Here is a 22,075-nt window from a genome sequence, read left to right as displayed (position 1 = left end):
TCTCGGAGGCAGAAACCGAACCAGCCTGGCCAGCCTGGGTCCTGAAGCTCATTGGGCATCTGCCTGAGGGGAACCGAATAAGGGAGGGAGTCACTTCTCTGGTTCGCTCTGTTTCCCTATTTATGCACCGGAAGAAGTCCATTGGCACCATTTCCGGCTACCCCTGCCTCGGAGGGGCTGCCAAAGACCATTCAACTGTCAGGCCAGCAGGGAGGTGCCTGGTGCCTGCACTCAGCCCTCAGAGTCCTCCCCGGGAACGCGCCTGCAAGAGGACCGTATGGGGTTGGGCTGCAAGTTGGTGTCTCTCAAAACTATGCTTTTGGAGGCTCCCAAACCTGTTGTGCCAGCTTCCTTAGACAGGCCTGGGATAAAGGCAATTGGGCCAGCTAACTGCAGCCTCCGCAAGTCGGTTCACATCCAGCTTAACAGTAACAGTCGTTCCTTTAGAGAGGCTACAGCTATGGCCTCTCTCTAGTATTTTCAATACTGACTTTAAATCCCCCAAAGGGAATATCTGCAGACACTTCTCTCTTCTACAGACCTCAATACAAGTTGAATACTAATATTAAAAGAGTCTTCACGATTGGACATGACAGGCTAATCCTATTTAACTCAGGAGGCCACCTCTACCTACGCCTAAGCTTTGCATTTCTCATCGGTTGCTGGCTTTGAACATGACTTGCCAGACGTGAGTTCCCGTATACGCAGGGGTTGAAATGTCTGCCCGGCCCAGTGGGCAGATTTGTGCTGGATCTCCAGCTCCTGGGCGTTACAGCTCCTCCCTTCTCTGCTACTTTGCACACTCCTGAATCTGCATGATATAAAGATCCAATGATGGGGCACCTGGGTGGCTCAGTCGGTTACGGGTCCGACTTCGGCTCAGGTCATGATCTTGCGGTCCGTGAGTTCGAGCCCCACGTCAGGCTCTGTGCTGACAGCTCAGAGCCTGGATCCTGTTTCAGATTCTGTGTCTCCCTCTCTCTCTGACCCTCCCCCGTTCGTGCTGTGTCTCTCTCTGTCTCAAAAATAAATAAACGTTAAAAAAATTAAAAAAAAAAAAAAAAGACCCAATGACCGTGACTCAGCCTGGGCTGGTTCCGGCGACTCACGCGGAAATATTCCGGTTCCGTTGCATGAGTGCTTCTCCCAGGTATGTCTTTCTGGCACAGAGAGACATAGGCAGAAACTGGATTTTAACCGATATTAAGTTCTTTGTGAACCTTAAACATCCTAGTCTTTTATGTCCTGGAGTCAAGCACACACATAAGATACAGAGATGTTTGCCAGAGAGAAGAGGCCCATCGCTTGAACCACCCACTAGAAAGCTCTCACCCACCTCAACAACAAAAATCCTGAGGTTCCTATTGGTGGCTCAAACTCTAAAAGTCTCTACACCAATCTACTATAACGTCCCTTTTCTTTAAGTTTATTTATTTTGAGAGAGAGAGAGAGAGAGAGAGCAAGCGAGAGAGGGACAGAGAGAGAGGGACAGAGAGAAAGAGAATCCCAAGCAGGCTCCGTGCTGTCAGCACAGAGCCTGATGCGGGGCTTGAACTCACGAACTGTGAGATCATGACCTGGGCTGGAACTCGAGAGTCGGACACTTAGCTAACTGAGCCGCCCGGGAACCCGTACAACATCCCCTTTGTAGGTGCATGTACCCACTCCTTTACTACTGACACAGCATTACCCTCAATGCACACCAAATTGGATGCAGGAGACAATCGAGCTGATGTATGTCTGCAGGAAAGACTGTGGCACGTACCCTTCCACGAAGGGCTGTCAACCTTTCCCTGCCCCCAGAGCTGGGGAGCTGTTGCAGTTCAGACAAGCTTGCCTCTCTCTCTGCTGCTCCAAGTCCTGTTGACAGGGATTACAGAAAACAAACCGAAAATGACATTCAACTAAAGCCAGATGAGCGAGGCCCCCGAGAGCTCGCGGGCCTCCAGATCTGACAAGGCTGCTTCGCATCTGATGAAGGAGGGACTGTAAGACACCTCCACCCAAAGACTAGATGCCTGGTTCAGAGAGTCCCGACCCCATGCTGGGGTCATGGGCTGGGCTGAGAATAAACTAACGGATGAGGGAAACAAAACTGGAGGCTCTCAGGGCTCCTGGAAGAAAGCTGTGAGGCAGAGAGGCCACCCCGTTGCCAGCCTCTCTGTCCTCAGGGGACCCTGTGAAATTCGCAACCCTCTTGCATCAGGAGGGCAGACGACATGTACCCCTGCCTTTGTGAACTCTCTCGGGCTGTTCCATCCACACAAAGGGTTTCCACGCACCCCCTCCCTCCCCACGCGTCCCCTCCCTCCCCACTCACTTGCTTTGCGCTACTCATCGAAGCTCCAAAAATGCTCGGGCAGCATCTGGTACCCCAACTCTCTCTTTTAAGGTAATTTCCTGAGTGATTCCACCCCCTGCCTTGACTTCCTCCCATCCCCGAGCGTGGGCTTCCCTTCTGCATTTGGCCTCATCTCCCACCTGCTGATACTGCCCCCATGATGCACTTGCGCTTTGCTCCCAGGCTTTCCCATCAGGATTTCCTTTTGGGCACAGCATGGCTCTGGGCTGACTCACAACATTTCTGAATGATGAGCAGATCAACAAGGAGGCACACCAGGGGACAGACCAGGGCAGGCGCAGGTGTGGAGATGCACAGAGACAGGAGTGCCGAGGGAAACGCGGTCCTTTTGCTGGGAAGCCGAGGCAGGGGGACGCAGCGGAGGGTGGAGGTGGGGGGCACGAGGCCCCTCAGGTCGGAACCTGGATCCTAGTCATCTGTGGGCGCCCAGCACCTAGAGCACAATGCCTGCGATGTGCTAACAGTAGGCGCTCGATAAATGTTTACTGAAATGAATGGAAGGCATTCCATTGTTTGCGTGTGCTTTTCAAAAATGAATCGGGTGTCAGGTGGAGGATGTGCTGGGGGAGGGCGGGGGCGGGGGCCTCTGTTCAAAGCTCATCGCAACGATGCCCACAACATGGAAGCCTTTCCCTGCATCTACCCGGAGGGCCAAGCATGCGTGTGCTGACCCAACGTGAAGGCGCTTGACTGCATCTTACCTTCTCTCTCATGAGCCCCGCCTCTAGTGGGGAGATAGAGGGCTATCATCTGTTCCTTTCTGCTTAGAGATATACATTGTACGTGAGTAATCACCTATTTACGAGCATCCAAACTGTCCTGGTGAAAGCAATGGCCTGGCAGGGACATCTGCTCTACTTGGCACATGGAGATTTCCAGTGAGAAACGACCCACAGCCTCGGAACAGAATGAAAGAGTGCAGCCAACAGCCTCCCTTCCAGCCCAGCCAGGAGGCTCCGTGGCCAGGGGCTATCCCGGGGCACTCAGCACAGCTCTCCGCATGGCTGGCACTGCCTGCTCCCTGCGTGGCCCCCACGAGATCGTGGTTGGGCTTCAGGATGCTTTGTCATTTTGGTTCCCCTCCCTGCTCACCTCTTGGTCCAGAGCCTGTGCTACGGTGATACCTACCTAGGCCTCTGAATGTCTACTCGTCCATCACTAGATGCGCTCTGTGCTGGCTGGTGTCTTTGACCAGCTGGATCCTCCTTTCTTTGAGTAATAGAAGCATACCCTTCAGTGGCGGGCATGTGACCTGGACAAGGTCACTTCGGTAATCTTCCCTGTCCAGAGTGACAGTGCAGACAGCGGTGTGCTGGGAAATGTTTAACAACCAGCTCTCCAGGGGCGGGGGCGGGGGCAGGGGCGGGGGTGGGGGGAAAGCCTCAATTTATGGCTTTGCCGACTTCCACGGTGTAAATTTTCCCGGTGTAAATCTTCCCACTGCGGTTAATGTCAAACTGCCAATTTGTAACCATTGAATGCGGAGTTATATAGCATTTTTAGCGTATGTATAGGGCTGATGTAAATAACCTCCAGAAGAGACGAGGTAATAGTAAAATGCAACAAATTAACTAGGGAGTGACAAGTCTGGAATACTTATTACCTTTGTTTTATAATGTAATATATTGTGAGTTTGTGATGGCTGTGGTTAATTGACTTGGAAAACTGCTGATTTAGCAGCTCGCTCTGGTGACCCTGTGCTCTGCTGGTTGTAGGGATGATGGGCTCGTGACTCAGCTTGGGCCAGGCACTGGAGCTGGGGGGTGGGGGGTCCCCTTTCCTTCTCGGTAGCATAAGTGATGGGGACGTGGCGGGGGGCGGGGGACCCCTTTCCTCCTTGGTAGCAGAAGTGAGGAGAATGAGAGTTTGGAACTTGGGGAAGCCATGCTGGGTGAAGAAACCCCACGTGCGAAGAAGCAGGGCCACCAGCACAGAGAAGCTAAGTGAGCTAGTCTGCCAGCCTCCTGGCTGCTGTGGCCGGTGGACGCCAATCCTAGCCACCCTCCCTGTAGTTTGCTATGGTGAGCTGGTAAAGTCCCGACGGGTCCTTCAGCCCAGCTGGGCGTCAGCCCCACGCAACTGAGAGTCCTGGTGCACGGGTCCTCTCTTCCTCTTCTCACCCTTGGTTCCCATTCTCCGAGGTCCGGCTGACATCATTCCCTTTCTAGAGCCTTCCCTGACTAGTCCAGACGCTACTAACTAAAATCCTACAAGACTCAGGTCTCTCCCATATTACTTTGGAATGAGTAACACAGTCTTCTGTTCCCTCGTGTGTGTAATACTTAGTTGCACGGTGAAACTAGACCAGTACCCAATAATAAACAGCCTTGGGCTCATTCAATAATTATGACTTGAGAACGCTGAAATGCAGCCAGTGCATCCGAGTATTCTAATCACCCACACCTGGGGGTTACATAAACATGCCTTCAGGGTCAAGCGGGGTGGTCCCTGTGCACAGTGGCTCACTCTAGGACTGGGGTGGGGCGTCCCCTGGCTTATCCACATGACCCTCACAGAGAGCGCTCTTGCTCTGTGACAGGAGGGTGCTGGCTGCCGGCCCCACGGGGAGGATGGACAATCAAGCCTCACTGCCCCCAGGAAGTTCACATTCCCTACAGCAATGAGGGAGGTCAAGGCAGAGACAAGCGCCGGGAATCCTAGGAAAGAGCGGGACTCATCTTTTGAGTCATGGTTTGAGGGTAGGAGCCCGCATGGGCTTCCCAAATGGCGGGACTGAGTCAGAGTTGCCAAATTAAGACTTCAGGTGCTGAGTCACATACTAACCACTGGCCTTCACTGCACACCAGCCAGGACCTTGGCTGGAAGGCATCACCTTATTCCTTGAATGTGGTAATCCCCTCTTTTAGTCCAAGAAAATAATCGTAAGCACCTCACACATTATTTTGATGCAATGACGTGGAAGATTTTTTCCACTTGCACATCTCAGCCAGGAACTAGTCCAGCCTTGGCCGAAACAGTTATGAGAATAGCATGACAATGACCTCCAAGGCAATGTCAGCCAGGCATAGTCGCCCTCTAAACAAAAACCTCACATTAAAAAAAAAAAAAAAATACTGTTGAATTTACACAGCTCCTTTATAAAGCAATACACGTGAAGGCCATGTTTACAAAACCCGGATGATTAGCCGTCAGGACGTTCAAAATAAAATGTCACGTTAGAGTGTCTGTCAAAAGATACTCCTTTTGAAATGAAAAGCGGCGAATTCATATGATAAAAGGCAGGTTCAGTAAAAAATTAATGCTTGGGCGTGCACACAACCATAATATTTCTTGTCCTTGGCCCAAGGTCACCCACAAGGAGCAGACAGTGAACATTAGCTTGTTTCCTTAGTTCTGGAGATGGGTTTAGGCCTGGGTGGCTGTGCCTGAACCCAAGTTAAGGAGATGAACTTGTCAGTTTACCTGGGGCTGTCGGGATGGTAAAGCTGGAAATCCCACATCCTGGGGATCCTGCCCCTTGGAGGCAAACCCGGAAGGCTGGTCGCCCTCAAGACCCTCCACCGGAATGAATGGAACCCACAGGGAAGGAAGAGGCAGGTGGGGGGAGGGCCCTATTGATGTGGGAACCCTCCCCTCCCCCACACCCATCACCTTGCTCCTGGAGCCATGGTTAGGCGAAGCAGTCACCAAAGGAGGCCTCTCCTTTCTAACCTTCTGGCCAGTTCAAAACGTTATTTTTCTTACCAAAAGTATTTGATTCTATCGTCTTAAACATAATTTGTTAAGTGCCTCCCTCTGCCCATCTAATGGAGGCCATGCCAGCCTCTCCCTCCCTTAGCAGGGAAACATGATTTATACCTCAGTCATCTCTTCATCTGTCCCACGCCTACTTCTTCTGAAGCAAGTCCCCGTATTCTTGTAATCGTTTGTTGAGCTCTGAGGGTTACCTCAGCAGAAAGCCTCCAACACTCTCTCCTCAGCACCCAGGATGTGGCAGGCACCCTGCAGCCCTGTTTCCCCATGAACGTTCCTGACTCAGATTCTTAATGTTGGAAGGGATTCGGAAGGTCGTCGAAGGGATTCGGAAGTTTTCCACGCAGACAGGTGGTTTGAAGAAGGCCCTATAACACATTCCCCGCAAAGGAAGGTCTCCCGGTCTCCTCAGAGTCCAGGGGATGGGTTCCCCGTTTCCTAAACCGCCTTGCTGCCCCCAGTCTCCGCCATTACAGATGTGTCTGGGTGGCTTCTTCCGCATGCCCGTCTCCTTCCTTCCCAGGCTATGGGCTACATCGGTAGTCCCTTCTCCACGTAATGTCCTGCTAGTATTGACACAGCTATGGCGCCTCCCAGGCCGGTCTCCCTTCCCAGGTTCCTCCACCTTCCCAGCCACTCCCTCCTCCCCCATCCCAGGTTCCCAGAGCTCCTCGTAGGGCATACTCAAGCCCATCTGGCCCACACCTGCTGACTAAGTGCATAGTAACAGCAAGAATACCTTCACCTTACATTTTTATAGCGTGTTAAATTTTATTTCCCTCATTTTGCGCATGGAAAAACAAGGCCCAGTCACCAAGCTGGTTAGGCCAGTGCACAGGAAACCAGGACGCCAGGCTCCAACTGCAGTCTCCTTCCGGGAACACCAGAGCAGGACATCCCCCACCCCTGCCCCACAGCCCTAGACACAAGACATCCAAATAAATCCACCCCGAAATAGCTGCATGGGGACTACGAAGGCAGCCCGAGAATGAGAGGGAAGACCCACTCTACTCCATGCCTCCCACGGGATGGACACACTGAGATGGGCAGTGGCCAACTACGTATTTTAAAACATTATGATAAAACACAGAAAAAATCGTTATTTTTCTCCAAAACAAAATGCGGAGGCGAGGGAATACTTTTAATCTGATAGCTCCCCTCCTTTCTGAAGACCCGGGAAAGAGCCTGAGAAAGGATGCCTCAAACTGTTTGAAAATGCCTCGTCTCCCATCTGGACCCAAGATAAACTGAAATAGAGGAAAACAGGGAAATACTTTTTGCCATTAGTCTTTCCGTTTCTCTGGAACTCACGTCTATGAAGCCTGTTTCTTCCTTGCCTCAAACTCTGTGTCACTTAAATTCTATCGTCAGTATGCTCGTACCCAAATCCACACGCTAAGGCAGTGGTCTCCAAATGCTTTTGATTGGTTCAGCAAAAGAAATTAAATATGCACTATTAGCACATGCAAATTGTTATGTATAAAACAATTGATGTTTTATATAAAATATTTTAAATGTCTTTTATCTTATCCGTGTATATATGATCAAAGAAACATAAATTAGAAACAGAAATTTCTTTCTATACCCTAATGGCTTCTCTTGTTTACCTCCTGGGGAACACCCACACCCCATCGTCTTCTGAAGTTATGAGACACCCAAGTCCAACTTATAACCTAATTTGAAAGTTGCAACTTAAGTCACAAGTGAAACTTAATGCTTGCAAAAACAAATGTCAACCTTGGCTGAGAATTAATTTATTTATAAACCACATCAACAGCTAAGACACCTTGCTCCAAGTCAAGCATCTGCTCATACAATTCAATATCACATAAGTATTCCTAATTTTGCTGTCTTTTTACTACCCCTATTTGAAATTTGGAGCACTCAGTCTCCCTATCTAACATATAATTTCCAGGGGCAGCTGGGTGGCTCGGTTGGTTAAGCACATCTGACTCTTGGTTTTGGCTCAGGTCATGGTCTAGCAGTTTCGTGAGTTCGAACCCCGCGTCGGATTCTGCTGACAATGCGGAGCCTGCTTGAGTTTCTCTCTCTCCCTCTCTCTCTACCCCTCCCCCACTCATGCTGTCTCTCTCTCTCTCTCTCTCAAAATAAACTAAAAAAAATAAAATGTAATTTCTTATACAAAGGATTCTATATATTATATATAATATATATCCCTCTACTGTGTGTGAAACATATATACACACACACATATGTTTAAGGTACGGAAACGGATGTGACTCAAGTTGAACGTGGCATATGCTCTACAGTTACATTGCTCTTTAAAAACTTTTTTACAAGTCCGGTGTCACTTAACATGCTCCTTTCACTGAATCAGTTACAAAAGATACGACCAGTTGGCTATTTAATGTGCTTGCAATCGCCAGGAACACGAAGCACGGGGCTGAGCTATTTCTTGAGGGGACTGAGCTAGTAACATACTTCTGTCGTTAGATCTCAACCCCAATACCTCTTCGCCCCGAAAAAAACCCCAAAAAGGTGGCGGTACAAAGAACTAATTTTGTAACAAGCTGTGCGTGATAAAGGTCAGCAAAGTAAAAAGGCCAGTTCTGCGCTAACGGTCTCGTCGGGAGGTGCACGGAGTGTAACACTGATCACGAAGAGACGACATCGTATCTGAACGAAGCTGGGCAGACGTCGTCCTTGATACTTGAGAATACAAAATCCAGGCACATGGAGGCCAGAACAGACTGCCTCGCTGAGATTGCTTCATCTGCTATGACTTCTTTATGCAAGGCAAGTAGGGGAAGAAAAGATTCGTTACCTCCTTTATGGCAGAGAGGTTATTACTCAGACAGACTCAAGTATTGCATTATATGTAAGCGATTCCCTTTCCTTGACACTTCTGAGACCTTTCTGCAGGGTTGAAGAACCATTTAATTCTATTTTTCCCAGGCAGATTGCTTTTGGTGGTTAGCCAAAGCAGATCTGGACTTGAATAGTGTACTTAAAGTGATAAAAATAAACGCCAGTTGGAAATACAAGAAATAAAGAATGAAAGAAGCATGCAAGCCATCTCTATCCACTGGAAGATCCACATGCCAATCATGGCTGGACCCGAACCGGACTGCCTCCTCCGGGCCAGTGCGTTGCCGTCCGCGTGCCGTGTCACCAGCCCCACTTCACCGAGATCCCTGACTTTAAGGGAGTCCTTGGCTTGGTCCACAAGCAAGGACAAGGCTAGCTGCGTGACCTGTTTCTTGTGCTTCCAGTAAAACAAGCCAGGGTGGGCAGAAGCCAGGCGAGGGGGAAGAAGGTGAAATAAACGCAGTGTCCACACTTACTGGTGCCCATGGATTGGGCTTTACTTTGTGTTTCACAGCCACAGTGGAAGGAAAAGGACTTAGAAAAGGAAAGTGTGCTGGTTTGCTGGGGCCGCTATAACAAACTATCCCCAACCGAGGCGCTCAAAACCAGAAATACTGTGCCAGTTCTGGAGGCCACAAGCCCCACATCAAGGTGTAGGCAGGTTGGTTGTCACTGAAGCTGCTGGAGAGAATCTGCTCCAGGCCTCTCCCGCCTCGGGTCTCCCCACGTGTCTCCCCGTGTTTGCTCAGTGCACATCTGTCACGGTGTCCCAATTGTCCCTTTTTATAAGGACACAGTGCTAGTGGCTTAGGGTCCACTCCACTGAACGCTGCCTAATTCGATGATCGACAAAGACCCTGTTTCTTAATGAAGCCACATTCACAGTCACGGGTGGTTAGGACTTCGCAGCCTCTGGGGAGGCGGACGCAGCTCAACCCATAACCTGAACACGTGGCTCTGGGGCCACATGTCCCTCTCACTTCCTTTCTACTGAATCACTGCAGTATTTGTGATGGGGTTCACCGTGCTGTATGCGATCCCGGGAAGGTAGGGCCCGAAAATCGTCACCCAGGTCTCCATGACTTTCGCCACACCCAGCCTATACCCAGCCTTACCACACAAAGGGCTCACTTAATATTTCCCCCCTTGACTGCCTTCCATAAGCCACTCTCTAGTTCTTCTTGGTGTTTGGGTTCTTATTTTGTTTTGGTTTCTTTCACTTTAGAAGACATGCTCCACGTATGAGATAGAAGACATTGGGAAAATACAAAGGCAATTAAAAAAATTTCTAATTATAATTTCTAAAAATGGCACTCTGATGAATTTATGTCCAGTCTATATTTATGAGGTTGGTATTATATTGTACAGTTTTGCATCATGCTATTTTTACTTAATATTATACTTAGGGTATAAGATGGTTCAAAGAAATAAAGACCCAGCTGGGTATCTTTCTATAAAAGATTATGTGTGAACAGATTTTTCAAAAAAAAAAAAAAAAAAAAGAAGAAGAAACCAAATTAACGGTTTCTCAAGGCACATTTTGAACAATGCTGCTTAGAGCAAAACAGAAATAAATCCTGACGTAAACTGATGTTCATAACGCTTGGAATTCCCGAGGACAAACACTTGGGGTTCATCTAGGAGACCAGGAGCTTCGAGTCCACTCTGCACACGTGTCTTTGCTGTCCTCCTGGCCTAGGGGGCTGCAGCTGGCTCCAGTCTCCTGACACAGGAAGGTTCTTGATGGGATTTGGTAGGACCCCCTCCTTTTGATGGCCGACGGCCTGAAGAAACCCATTTGTCCCTTGGAGACGCTAAAATATGCCTTTTCCTCAGGCCAGACCATCCTTCCTCTTCTTGCTAACACACTGCAAATCCTCCTCATTCCATAACACCTGGCTAGTGACATGTTTCAGTAGAACATGACTCTACCCTCTCACGGGATGGGCTGTCCCTTCCTCTGTTCCCTGAGTTCCTCCACCTTAGCTTTTCTGTCATGCTCCCACAATGGCTTGTGTCCTCATGCCTTCCTCATGAGACTGGATCTCTCTCAGGGCAACCGACCAGAGCACCTGCTGAGCAGGGACAGGCATCCTGTAGGGTCACCTGGGGCCAAGACTGTGAATTAACATGCCCAGGGTGGATCTTAGCAGATGTTTGTTTGACATTAGCCATGGGTGTTAAAATAAGAAGTCTTATCACACACCATCTATGTTTGTTTCAAAATATGGTAGAAAAAAATGCATTTTGGGACCTCAGCTCTCCTACTTACTAACTGTCTGACCTTAGACAAGTCACCTGACCTCTCGGAGCCTCAGTTAACTGAGCCACAAAATGGGGGATTGCCTCAAAATCCCTCAAAAGAGGGATTATAGCCTCAAACAAGGTAAAGGATATAAAAGTTTTAGCATGATGCCTAATTGCCGAATACACAGTCAACACACAGACCGCAGTGATAGCAATGATTAGAAATGAAAATAACTACCCATTATGATTTCCCAGTTCCTTTTTCCACGGCCCTGTGGAACGTCATGTACTACAATCGCCACTTGGACATTTGGCCTCAGCCCAGAAGCCTGGTCCTCAGCCCCAAGGCCACACTGGTAGCCCGGCAGAGAAGTTCTGTGCTGAGGCTTCCTGGATACAATCATGGTTTCTCCGCTTCCTGGGTTACCCTGGGCAAACTGCTTAACCTCTCTGTGCCTAAGGACTCAGAGCAGTGTTAGAACAATAGGTGCTCTTGTCCTATTAGCTGGGCAGAAGTCCGCAGAATAAAGGGGCGGACCTGAGGTTTGTCCCGCTCACCCTACACGTGCCAGCATGCCCTTATGCCCTTACTTCTCTCCTGTGCATCATTCTGGCATCGTTTAAATTCAGACACTCAAGTTCTTTTGCTCTGTAAGGAATTTTAAATGAGATCTAACCTCAGTCAATTTCTGGATCGCTTCGGCTATATTCCTGTAGGAATGCTAACTTGCTAACCTGGTATGGTTTTCTGTTTGTGCTATCCAAGAGGCCTTACTAAGTGAGGAGAAAATGGAGGAGGTCTGCTTCGCCCAATCCTGGGACAAACGGGAAGGTTTGGGCCCGGGAACAATGACGGCTGTGGCATGTGGCAGGCAGGACGCATTAAAGATGCCTTTGTAAGATGTTATGATGAGACCTTTAGAAGACCAGACTGGAAGCTCCCTGGGGGCAGAGCTTCCTATCTCACCACTATGTCCCCGGGACCACAGTGCCCAGCACATGATAGGTGCTCAATACTTGTTGAATAAATCACCAGAAAAAAAAACCAAAACGCTACGTAGCATAGGATCTCTGTTGCTTGATCCTTCTCATGTCATGGATCTTGTCTTTGGATGCTGCTGTCATCGTCTGGGTCAACACAGAGGTATACTCCTTAGAAGAGGGGATTAGGAGGAGGAGGATGCTCTTTGCCGGTTCCTGAAAGCACTCGTTCAACACCACCGTGGACGTTGAGGAATCTCCCAGGTCAAGCCATCAGAGGGTGACTCCAGGTGAAGCCAGCAGCGTTTGCTCGGTAAAGCTGGGGGTGGGGAGACCAATGCACCTTCAGGGGACGCAAAGGGTGCCAGCGGGTGACAGAGCGCAGAGAGGAAGGGGTCCCCATAGAGAGCTGAGGGTCCCTCAGGGAGCTAGGCTTTGCCTTCTAGAATGGTAATCCATAGGGGCAGCGCTGAGGCACCTATCATGAGTCCTCAGAATCCCTTCACTGACCACTCATCGAAGCCACCATCCGATCACAGAGCTGTAGCAAAGGAGAGAGCGCCAACTGTAGGCTTTTCTGCCTCTGTCCATCTACAGCCCGGCATCTGTGCCCTCCGGGGAGGTGCTCACCGCCTGGCACCCGCTAAGGATGCAGCCGGAGACCTGTGATGACAACACCCAGGTTTCGGGTCGTGGCTACCAGCGGAGGTACTGGCAGGTCCCCCCCAGACCCACATTTCAGCAGGAGCCAAGACAGCGTGTGCAGGGTCAAGACTAGGAGCTTTGGGATTATCTGACAAAGAGCCTCTCTGACATCCTGGAGGAGAGACCACTGTGGCAAGTGAAGCGGTCAAACCTCTCCAGGACTGAAGAGTGAGAAATCAGTTTGGACTGAAATGAGAAACTCAGCCCTGCCCTCAACCAGGCTGGGGAGAGAGACATGGATCAGCCAGCTGCCAGGTTCACAGGACATATTGTTTCTCCCAAGGTCATGTCGGAAAAGGTTACAGCGGCCCCTTCTTTGCTGGGTCACTCTCGCACCCATGACGCGTGCTGGCTAGGGGAAGAATCTGGTCTCTGTCTCAGGAGGATGGGGCTACCTCCCTCTCCCCATGGTCTTCGATTCACACGCATCCCCGGAATCGAATGCCTCGGGGACACACAGTTTCGTGGGCGTCTCAGAGCTTCCACCCTGCCTGCGTGCGCATGCCTTTGTTGAGGCTGTTCTGAAAAGTTCCTGAGCCCTGATCCTTCCAGAGAGGATCACAGACTGACTTCTGCCAAGCTCACCAGACTGCCAAGCCCTCTCCTCAGGTCACAACTCCGAAGTGACGTACACACCCCAGAGTCCATTGCCAATGTGTATTATTATTACAGCAGGAAAACTAGCATCTGTTCCAAGGCAGGACACATGTAGGTGGTGACCGGGAAGCTCGCTTCTCTCGTCATGCTCAACCACTGCCTACTACTGATTAGGTGGCCATCAACCAGGTCAGGGGAGCAGCAGGGGTGGTAAAGACAGGAGGGAACATCTTCCCAAGGGCAAAAACAAAAATCTAAACCCTTAACTAGAAAAATTTTGGAATCTTGGTCAATTCCACCCCATTCCTTTTCTTCAAATGTGAGTTCGTGTTTTGGAGTTACCTATCCAAGGAGTTAAGTGCCACCGTGGGAGAAGTGAAGAGTCAGGCTGTAAGCAGGAAGGCAGGACGTTCTCTTGTACATCTTGGCACCGTAGATGCTGGCTGCCCCCTCGCCACCATGCGGCCTTGGCCCTGGAGCTGTGCGTCAGGCAGGCATCGTGACCGTGGGCGCCTCAGTCCGGAGGAACTAAATGGCATTGCAACTGCACAGGGCTAGTGAAGAGCAGCAGAGAATTTGGCAGCGAGGCCCCGGGGCTGGGGGGGGGGTGCGGGGTGGGGAGAGGGAACAGGGGTGTCTCCATTTTGCTTTGAGCTCACCAAGAGTCCTTCCCTTGCTGAAACATTAAGTCATCTGTAGTCCTCCCCTGCCCTACCCCCTCTTAAAAACTCTGCCATTAACAGGTTCTTTTAATCTTTGGGTTTGTTTTTTTGTTGTTGTTGTGGTTGTTTTTAAACCTGCAGTGTCAGAAGGGAAGAAAAACAAGCCAGCCAATCTTGGCTACCTTTCCCTGGATATTAAAAGGCACATCCTGTGCAATGGAAAGGTAATTCAATTCCACTCCTTGCCTCGCATCTTGTCACTTTCTTCCTGCTTCTCTCCTTGCAGAAGCTGACTCCACCCTGCCCGTCCCCACTCAGCTGCCTGCCTGTCTTAGCCTTTCGTGCGGGCAAATCTAGGGGCAAGTGAGATACAACAACCCTCCCAAACCCAGCCATCTAGATTAAACATGCCTTCAAATTGTTATTCATGATGTCAGTCCTGGCCACTAGACTGAAATTCTCTGCACCGTGTGTCTTGCCAGTAACCACGCTGTCTTTGCTGCATTTCGTCTCTACTTGTCATTCACATCCGTGTGGCCTTTGGCACGTGCGTTTCCCCACACCAGGGCTGCGGATTACTTCGGATTTACCTGGCACAACACCAAGCTCTTAACAAACATTTAAAGAAAAAGGGATGATGACACAGCCCTGTTGGTAAAGTGAACAGGGTGAGGGAGGGGGCCTGAGTCTCCAGGAGACAATTTATTCTGCCTTTTTTCTTAAAATATCAGTGGCCAGGGATGGCTGCTGCCGATTTTCTAAGCTTCGGACTGATTCATACGCCAGAAGGCACAATCAAACCCCACAGACAGTTTTCATCTCAACTTGGAGAGAGAGGAGGAGGGTGAAGCCAACAGAAGGAACCTGACCGTCTCCTACTCCAAGCTGCCGAGGAACCCACGGACCGTAGCCCGTGACCTTCAACGGCCCACGGTCTGTGTGTTACACGTCCTCTGTTGTGGTTGTGAAGCACCCAGGGAATAAGGATATCTAGCAGCTAGAACAAGTGAAAGGAGAAAGAGAAGGAGAGTAGCTTTGCCGTGTAACACATGCCAGGGCAGCAGGGGTGAGGAATCTGCTTTGCATGGAACTCGTTATAAGGAGGTGCCCCCAAGCCGGGCCCGGGATGCATTGCCCTTCTCTCCTACCATGTTCTCTTTCCCCAGGAGCCACGGCTGCTCCTTCCCTTCACTATTCACATAGCTGTACAATGGCCCTGCTTCTATTCAGTCCAGAGCCTGCAGAAGCTTTCCTCTGGGACACCGTGGATGGATGTACTCCCAGGCCTTGTAGTGAGACTGTCTGTCCATCACACTCTGTGTGGGGAAAATGCTAGTTGTCTTGGATGGTTAGTTCCTGAGTTCCACTTGGAATTATTCTAAAATCACTCCATCAATTTGTGACGGGTAAAAATGCACTTGCTTTCTGAATTTGTCCCCCATCTTAATTTCCACCAGAAACAAGTGGGCTAAAGCACTCTCGGAAGAATTGGACCTAATCCTGCCATAGCCTTGGGTGTCTTCCCCACCTACTACAAGCAAAATCGACTACTCTTGGGAACTCACCTCCCGAATTCTACCTCTTTCTTCTTGACTCCAAATGAGAAACCCAATTCCGAACCACGTGCTTGACACTTGGTTGGGGTTGTGACGGTGCCAACAGGCATGGTTTCAGCTTGCAAACTGACAGATGTTGGTATCTCACAGGTGTGTGCGCATCACATAAATACAGGTTTCGATGAAGAGTGCAATCAGCGTTGCTTTGTTAAATTTGAGTTTTGTTTAAAGAGATGCCAATTACCGGAGTTAAAATTTTACCTTAAAATCATAAGGTACATCTCAGACAGTGATCGCCTTCTCTTGACTATGCAAACTCTTCTCTCCTCAAACAGCTACAATTCAGCTCAGACATCTCTTACTACGGCCACCGTGCTCTGAAGAGTCATTCCCTAAGTACCACAGACCAACGTGACAGTAAAATGTATGACACGGAGACTTGCATTATGTACTGGGGCATTGGGTACCGCATCCAATATGCCATAGACAAATGGCTTCAAGGATCTCTCTTTTTTTTTTGCAGTTACAGCTTGCCTTTGGGATGTTATGAATACCTTCAAGACATATTTATATAAAACACACTAATAAAAGACTTAGGGGTCTAGCACTGACACCCTATCAGAAATAGTATCAGAGAGATTTGTAAGTTCTGAGTTGGTGAAAGAAATCACGGATAAGGATGTTTCTATCATTTTCTTGTCACAAGTCGGTATGTTGAGGTTTAAATTAATAACTGATTGGATCAGGAGTAATCCATTTGGATAATTGTAAGCAGCTTGTATTGTCTGGATTCAAATTCACATTTAATTGCTTCATTTAAAGGGTTTCAGGAAAATGCCAATAATTTTGGACTCTTGGTGCATCTAACATAGCTGAGATTTTTAAATTGCCTGATGTGAAAGAGCTCATATTTTTAAATATATTCACACCCATATGTATAATTGGTAATGATACACTGCCTTCCGTACTCTTGAGAATAGGTACAGGTTTAAGGTCAATCAACAACAAAACTCATCTCCAGGTACTCCCAATATTCTGATTTACTTCTTTTCACTTCAATTTTGAAATTCGGGCCAGTGGAATTAGTCACGTTTAAAATAGCTGAGTATAATCAAACACAGACACACAAACACACAAATCAGTGTCCATAAAACCGGAGAAATCTAAATAAGGCTGGTGGATTGTGTCACTGTTGGTTTTCTTGTTGGGATGTTATACTGTAGTTATGCAAGAAGTTATTTCTCACTAGGGAAAACTGCCTGGAGGGTATAGGGGAGCTCTCTGTGTCATTTCTCACAACCCCAGGTACGTCTACAATTATCTCAAAATAAAAAGTTAAAGATGCAGGGCAAAAGAACAATACGTTACATTGCCATTTCGCTGTTAAAAACATTATGTATCCAAACATATGCACACAGACCCACCTGCATACACACATCAGAGCCATAAATCCGTAAAGATCTCAGTACACAAAATAATGCCATTTCCATAAGGGCAACTAAGAAATCGTTAACACTGGTGGCCGCTGAGGAGCAAAATGAAAACACAGACAGAATGTAGATTTACTTTCCAGAGGCGACTGTTCTGCGCCTGTTGAGCTGCACCGTGGGCTATTGGCATCACTCGGTCAAAAATTAGCTTTTGAAGAGTGAGGACAAAGCAGACATTCCCAACCTAAAACAAAGGAACAGACACAAAAGAACCAAAAGCAGCTTGGGCCGCCAGGCAAGCCCGGGGAGCCGCTCCCAGCCCTGTCTCCGACACCCCGCAGCGGTGAGGATACAAACAGAATAAACGAGACTCTTACGGCTGGAGACGCAGTAGGACAGTCTGCAGTTGATCCTCCTGAAGAGCTGCTTGTTAATTGGCCAGAGAAGGAGGGTGAAGAGCTGGACGGTGTTGATTATTAGCCCCGAGGCGATAAATACGTAACAGAAGACGAGGTGGCACAGGAACTGAGACTTCAGCAACCCGAGGAGGTCCATGGCGCGGGGTTGCGTTGATTCAGACAAATAAATACTTGCAGGAGAATATTTCCAGAGGGAACCAAGGTCCGCCACCCAGGGAAGTGTCTAGAACACAAACCAGTGTTACACGTTACAAAAATATAAGACGTGCTTTTAGAGTCGGGGGGGGGGGGGGGGGAAGAAAACCCTCTTAAAATAGACTCTTACAATGAAACACTTTGTACACGAGTTGGTTTCTTTTTATTCGGCAGTCACGTGGCGCTTACTTATGTCAGGCCAGGTTTCAGCCCTTTAAAAGTAATAGTTCCTTTCACTGCCCTAACACCCCGTGAGGCTGGGACTGTTAGCACAGAGGAGGGGACCGAGGTCCTGGGAGGGTAAGCAGCCCGGCCGCGGTTCCACGGCTTCTACGGCTGCCAGGTTCACAGGTGGCCGAGCTGGCTCGAGTCCTGCGGCTCGGCTGCTGTGCGAGCTCCTGTCTTTGGTGATCACAGCAGAGGCTGTGTTTCCGGTGTCCCCTCCTGCTGCCACCTCTGCCTGAACACCCTCCCCCGCCCACTTCTCTTCCTCCAGATCCTGCCTGCTCCAACGTCCCTTCGGGCAAGCTGGCCCGCGTGACGTTAGGGGTAGCCCTGGGGTGGCCTCTGCCTGCCAAAGCACCTGTCCCAGTGTATCCCTGGAGGACACCCTCTGCTCTTCCCCCTTCCCCCACTGCACCGTCACTGCTCCCAAGTACACGGTTCTCCTAAAGATCACCATTTTCTCTCCAGTGACTGGAGCAGTCATCGGCACATAGCTGGAGCTTAATTTTTTTTAAAAAGTTTATTTACTTATATTGAGAGAGAGGGAGTGCACAAGCAGGGGCGGGGCAGAGAGAGAGGGAGAGAGAGAATCCCAAGCAGGCTCCGCACTGCCAGCACAGAGCCCAGCGTGGGGCTTGAACTCATGAACCACAAGATCATGACCTGAGCTGAAGTCGGACACTTAACTGGCTGAGCCACCCAGGCGCCCCTCGGGGAGCTTAATTAAAAAAAAATGTGGAATGATTTAATGAAGGTAGACAAGGAATGGGCTTTGAAATATCAGTAAACACAAATGACCAAGTATGAAGGCAAGAGAACCACCCCCACCACACCCCCCCCCCCCCACAGTTCTAAAATCAGAAAGAAACTCAAATAGCAGCCAGACTCACGGCCTGGTAATCAGTCTCCGACCCCAAAATGGAATAATGATATGACTTTACAGTGTGGCAAAAAAAGCCTTTGAGGGCAAGTGTGAAGGCAGGAGTTTCAAATACTCTGATGGCAAAAGGAAGAAAGCTGAGGCAGTCACGCACAGCAGCCTGGTTCTCCTGGAAGCAGGATCTCACTGCAAACTTCTCTAGAAGCAGCCCAAACTTAGCATAAACCCTCCAACAGTAATAATGGAGAGATCAGTCTGTGTTAATAACACCAAAAAATCTACATAATAGTTTCACATCTATTATATCATTTTAAGCTTCCCATGAATCTAATGAGAAGAGTATTATTATTATCCCATTCTTCAGAATAAGAAACTGAGATGACTCACAGGTTGGGTGATTTGCCTAAGGTCGTCACAGCCCATAACTAATCATAGGTCTCTGTCTTATCTCCAAGTTCTTTCTTGTGCACCTGCCTGGGCTGCTTTGTTCCCAGGGGGGAGCTGGGGAGCTCTCTTGGGCTCTGCGGAGCAGCTCAGAGATGACCCCAAAGGCAAAAACGAGCGCAGCCTTCAGTGGAGTTCAAAATCACAAGCTATATTCAGAGTGGGGAATGGGACTTGCTTCTGGTCACCCAGACTGGTTTTGAAGATGGCCGTGGGCAGCAGGACAGACATAAGGTGTGTTCCTCTAGAACATTTACATTTGCTTAGATGATCTGGAAGGTACACGGTACTCCCGCCTGGTTTCCATATGTTTCTGGTAGGGGGAAGTGGAAAGTAACGTTGGGCCTGATTTCTCTGGAGTCAGCTGAGACACCCGACCCCCCCAGAAGCCCTGCTCTCTGGCACAAAGCCAAGGGTCTGCGGGGACTGATTGATGCATCACGTCTCTGACCTTTCCCAGGTGGCTTTTCCCACAAACATCTCCAGGTTGTCAAAGACACACTTGGTTCCAACACACTCAGTCTCTCTCTAATGAGTAGGCATTAAGCTGGCAGCCCCCTTTCAATGCACTTGACTTTTAGGAGCCACAAAAAGAGGAGTGATGTACATTGGTTTACAGTGTGGCAGCAGTTACAGGACGATGTTGAATATTCATGAGCTTTATTCACTGTCCCTAGATGAGCCACTAAAATCTTCCAGACAATCTGGCCAAAAGAAGTAGGATTCTTCCCTAGGTCTCTATGATCTAGTACGTGTGAAGTATTTTGCAAATCCTTTGCTATGCTGACTTAACACTAAGAAAAGATAATAGACTTTGGAAACGCAGGGAATGAAATGCTGCCTTCCTCGATTTCCAGTCAATAGTAGGACATTACAAAGAACACGGAAGATTTTTTTCCCTTGTAAAAGACCAGGGACCACCACGCCCTCAAGTAAAACCTTCGCTAGTACCGCACGAAGCAGGAGTCTATGTAATACTGGTGATGTTTAAGGGGGAATCACAGGCAGGTGGGCCCTGGTTGCTTTGGTTTTGCACACACTTCCTCTAATTCTCTTCCTAGACTAGTGTGGTGGCCGAGCGTGGGCTTGGGTCCAACTGTCTGGGTTTGAACCTCTGCTGTACCTCTTACTGGTCATGTGCCTTCAGGTAAAGTAACCCTTCTGGATCTCAGTTTCTCTATCTGTAAAGAGGGATCACAATTCCAAGAAGACTATTGTCTTTCTTTCTTTCTTTCTTTCTTTCTTTCTTTCTTTCTTTCTTTCTTTCTTTCTTTCAAGCTAAACCGATTCTCAAATTTATAGGCAAGAGCAAAATAAAAGACTAGCCAAGGAACTGCCTGAAGAAGAACAAGGCTGGCAGGTGCCATGAGTTTGTTAAACAATTTGACTGACTTAGTCTCAGAGCTGATTAGTAATAAAGAGACACAAGGCTAAATCATTTAAGGAGGTATCTGTTGGGTAAATATGTGTTGTGTGTCTTAAGTTTATTCCAGATGGAAGTGTGGGGGGCCACCCTACCCATACCGAATAAGGAACAGCTTTTTTTGAATGTGGTCATCAGCCAATTCGGTGCCCTACTGAGGAGAGATGATAGAAATATCTGACCAGCGGTGAAAGCAGTTAAAAATACTTTGCCTACTTCCCTTTCAGATGCGTGACTACCTAGAATGTTAGGGGAAGAAACTTTCCAGCAAATTCACTTCAGCAGCTTATACGAAGCAAGGAAATGACAAAGAATTTTATTTCACAGACTGTCAGAACAAGTAATTTATGGAGTTTGTAAATCAACAAATAACCATGAAGCTGTTTCTCTGTCATATTGCTGTGAGCAAAGATATTTCTTATCATCAAGAGCAATGACGAAGAACCTATGTGCCTAAAAGCCCAAACGAGATGCTGCCATGGTCTGGTTGGGATTCTTGCACAGGGCAGAGTGTGGACGGCACATCAGGGGCTCCCAAGTGGCCTTTAACCCAGTCTGTGGGCCCCTCCCTGGCACTCACCCACAGGCCCCGAGAGCTGACTCCAGGCTTGTGAGGTACAGCCCCTTCCATCGTGTTCACGATGGTAAGTCCAGCCCAGGTCATCTTTGAGGAGGGCACAGAGGGGAGAGGTGACATGACTGGGGCTTGGCACACAAGCTGGCTGTGCTGAGAACAGGAGCAGGGGTCTTGCCAGATATTGAAGCCCAGACCAGTCACAACCCAGGGAATGCAGGTAACATGTAGGAGGAATTGCCGGAACAAGAAAACATTTTTTTTTAAGTTTGATTTATTTATTTTGAGAGACAGAGAAAGGGTGAGTGCAAGTGGGGGAGGGGCAGAGAGGGAGGGAGAGAGAGAGGGAGAGAGAGGGAGAGAGAAGGAGAGAGTGGGAGACAGAGAATCCCAAGCAGACTCCACACTCAGCACAGAGCCCAACCTGGGGCTCAATGTCAAGAACTGTGAGATCATGACCTGAGCCGAAATCTAGAGTCGTCTGCTTAACTGCCTGAGCCACCCAGGTGCCCCTGAAACATGAAGACATTTTAAAGAGAAATCGTAGAGAACAGGGAAAAATGCCAGAAAACCCAACCTGTATACATTATTTGAATTTTTCAGAAGGTAGAGTCTGACCCATCACCTGAAAATTCCTGAACCAGCATTTTAAACACAGACAGAAAGCTCCTGTCACCAGGAATCAAGGTTCAAGGAGGATAATAGGTTCAAGGAGGATAGTTTACTCCAAATTACCTTCATTTCCCCGCTACTGATGTTTAGCAGAGTTTGAACTTAACTCATCGTTTGAAAAAGTCTCTGGCAGTCCTTGAGGGCACATTGTTGCCCATGA

General features: G+C 48.8%; 1 protein-coding gene across 5 annotated transcripts in view; it reads right to left on the bottom strand.

Moving 5' to 3' along the window:
• Nucleotides 1-22,075, bottom strand: part of AGPAT4 (1-acylglycerol-3-phosphate O-acyltransferase 4) — a 126,165-nt gene that overhangs the window by 72,602 nt on the left and 31,488 nt on the right. For all 5 annotated transcript variants that reach the window (XM_015083256.3, XM_027056502.2, XM_027056501.2 and 2 more), the window contains exon 2: nt 17,461-17,725. In XM_015083256.3, the coding sequence (XP_014938742.1) occupies nt 17,461-17,638 (178 nt within the window). In that variant the 5' untranslated portion in view covers nt 17,639-17,725. The remainder of the gene's footprint in view (nt 1-17,460; nt 17,726-22,075) is intronic.

This window comes from Acinonyx jubatus, chromosome B2 (genome assembly GCF_027475565.1).
Source record: "Acinonyx jubatus isolate Ajub_Pintada_27869175 chromosome B2, VMU_Ajub_asm_v1.0, whole genome shotgun sequence".
NCBI lineage: Eukaryota > Metazoa > Chordata > Mammalia > Carnivora > Felidae > Acinonyx > Acinonyx jubatus.
Note: the sequence above shows the minus strand (reverse complement) of the source record. Positions and strands in the feature narration are given on the sequence as shown.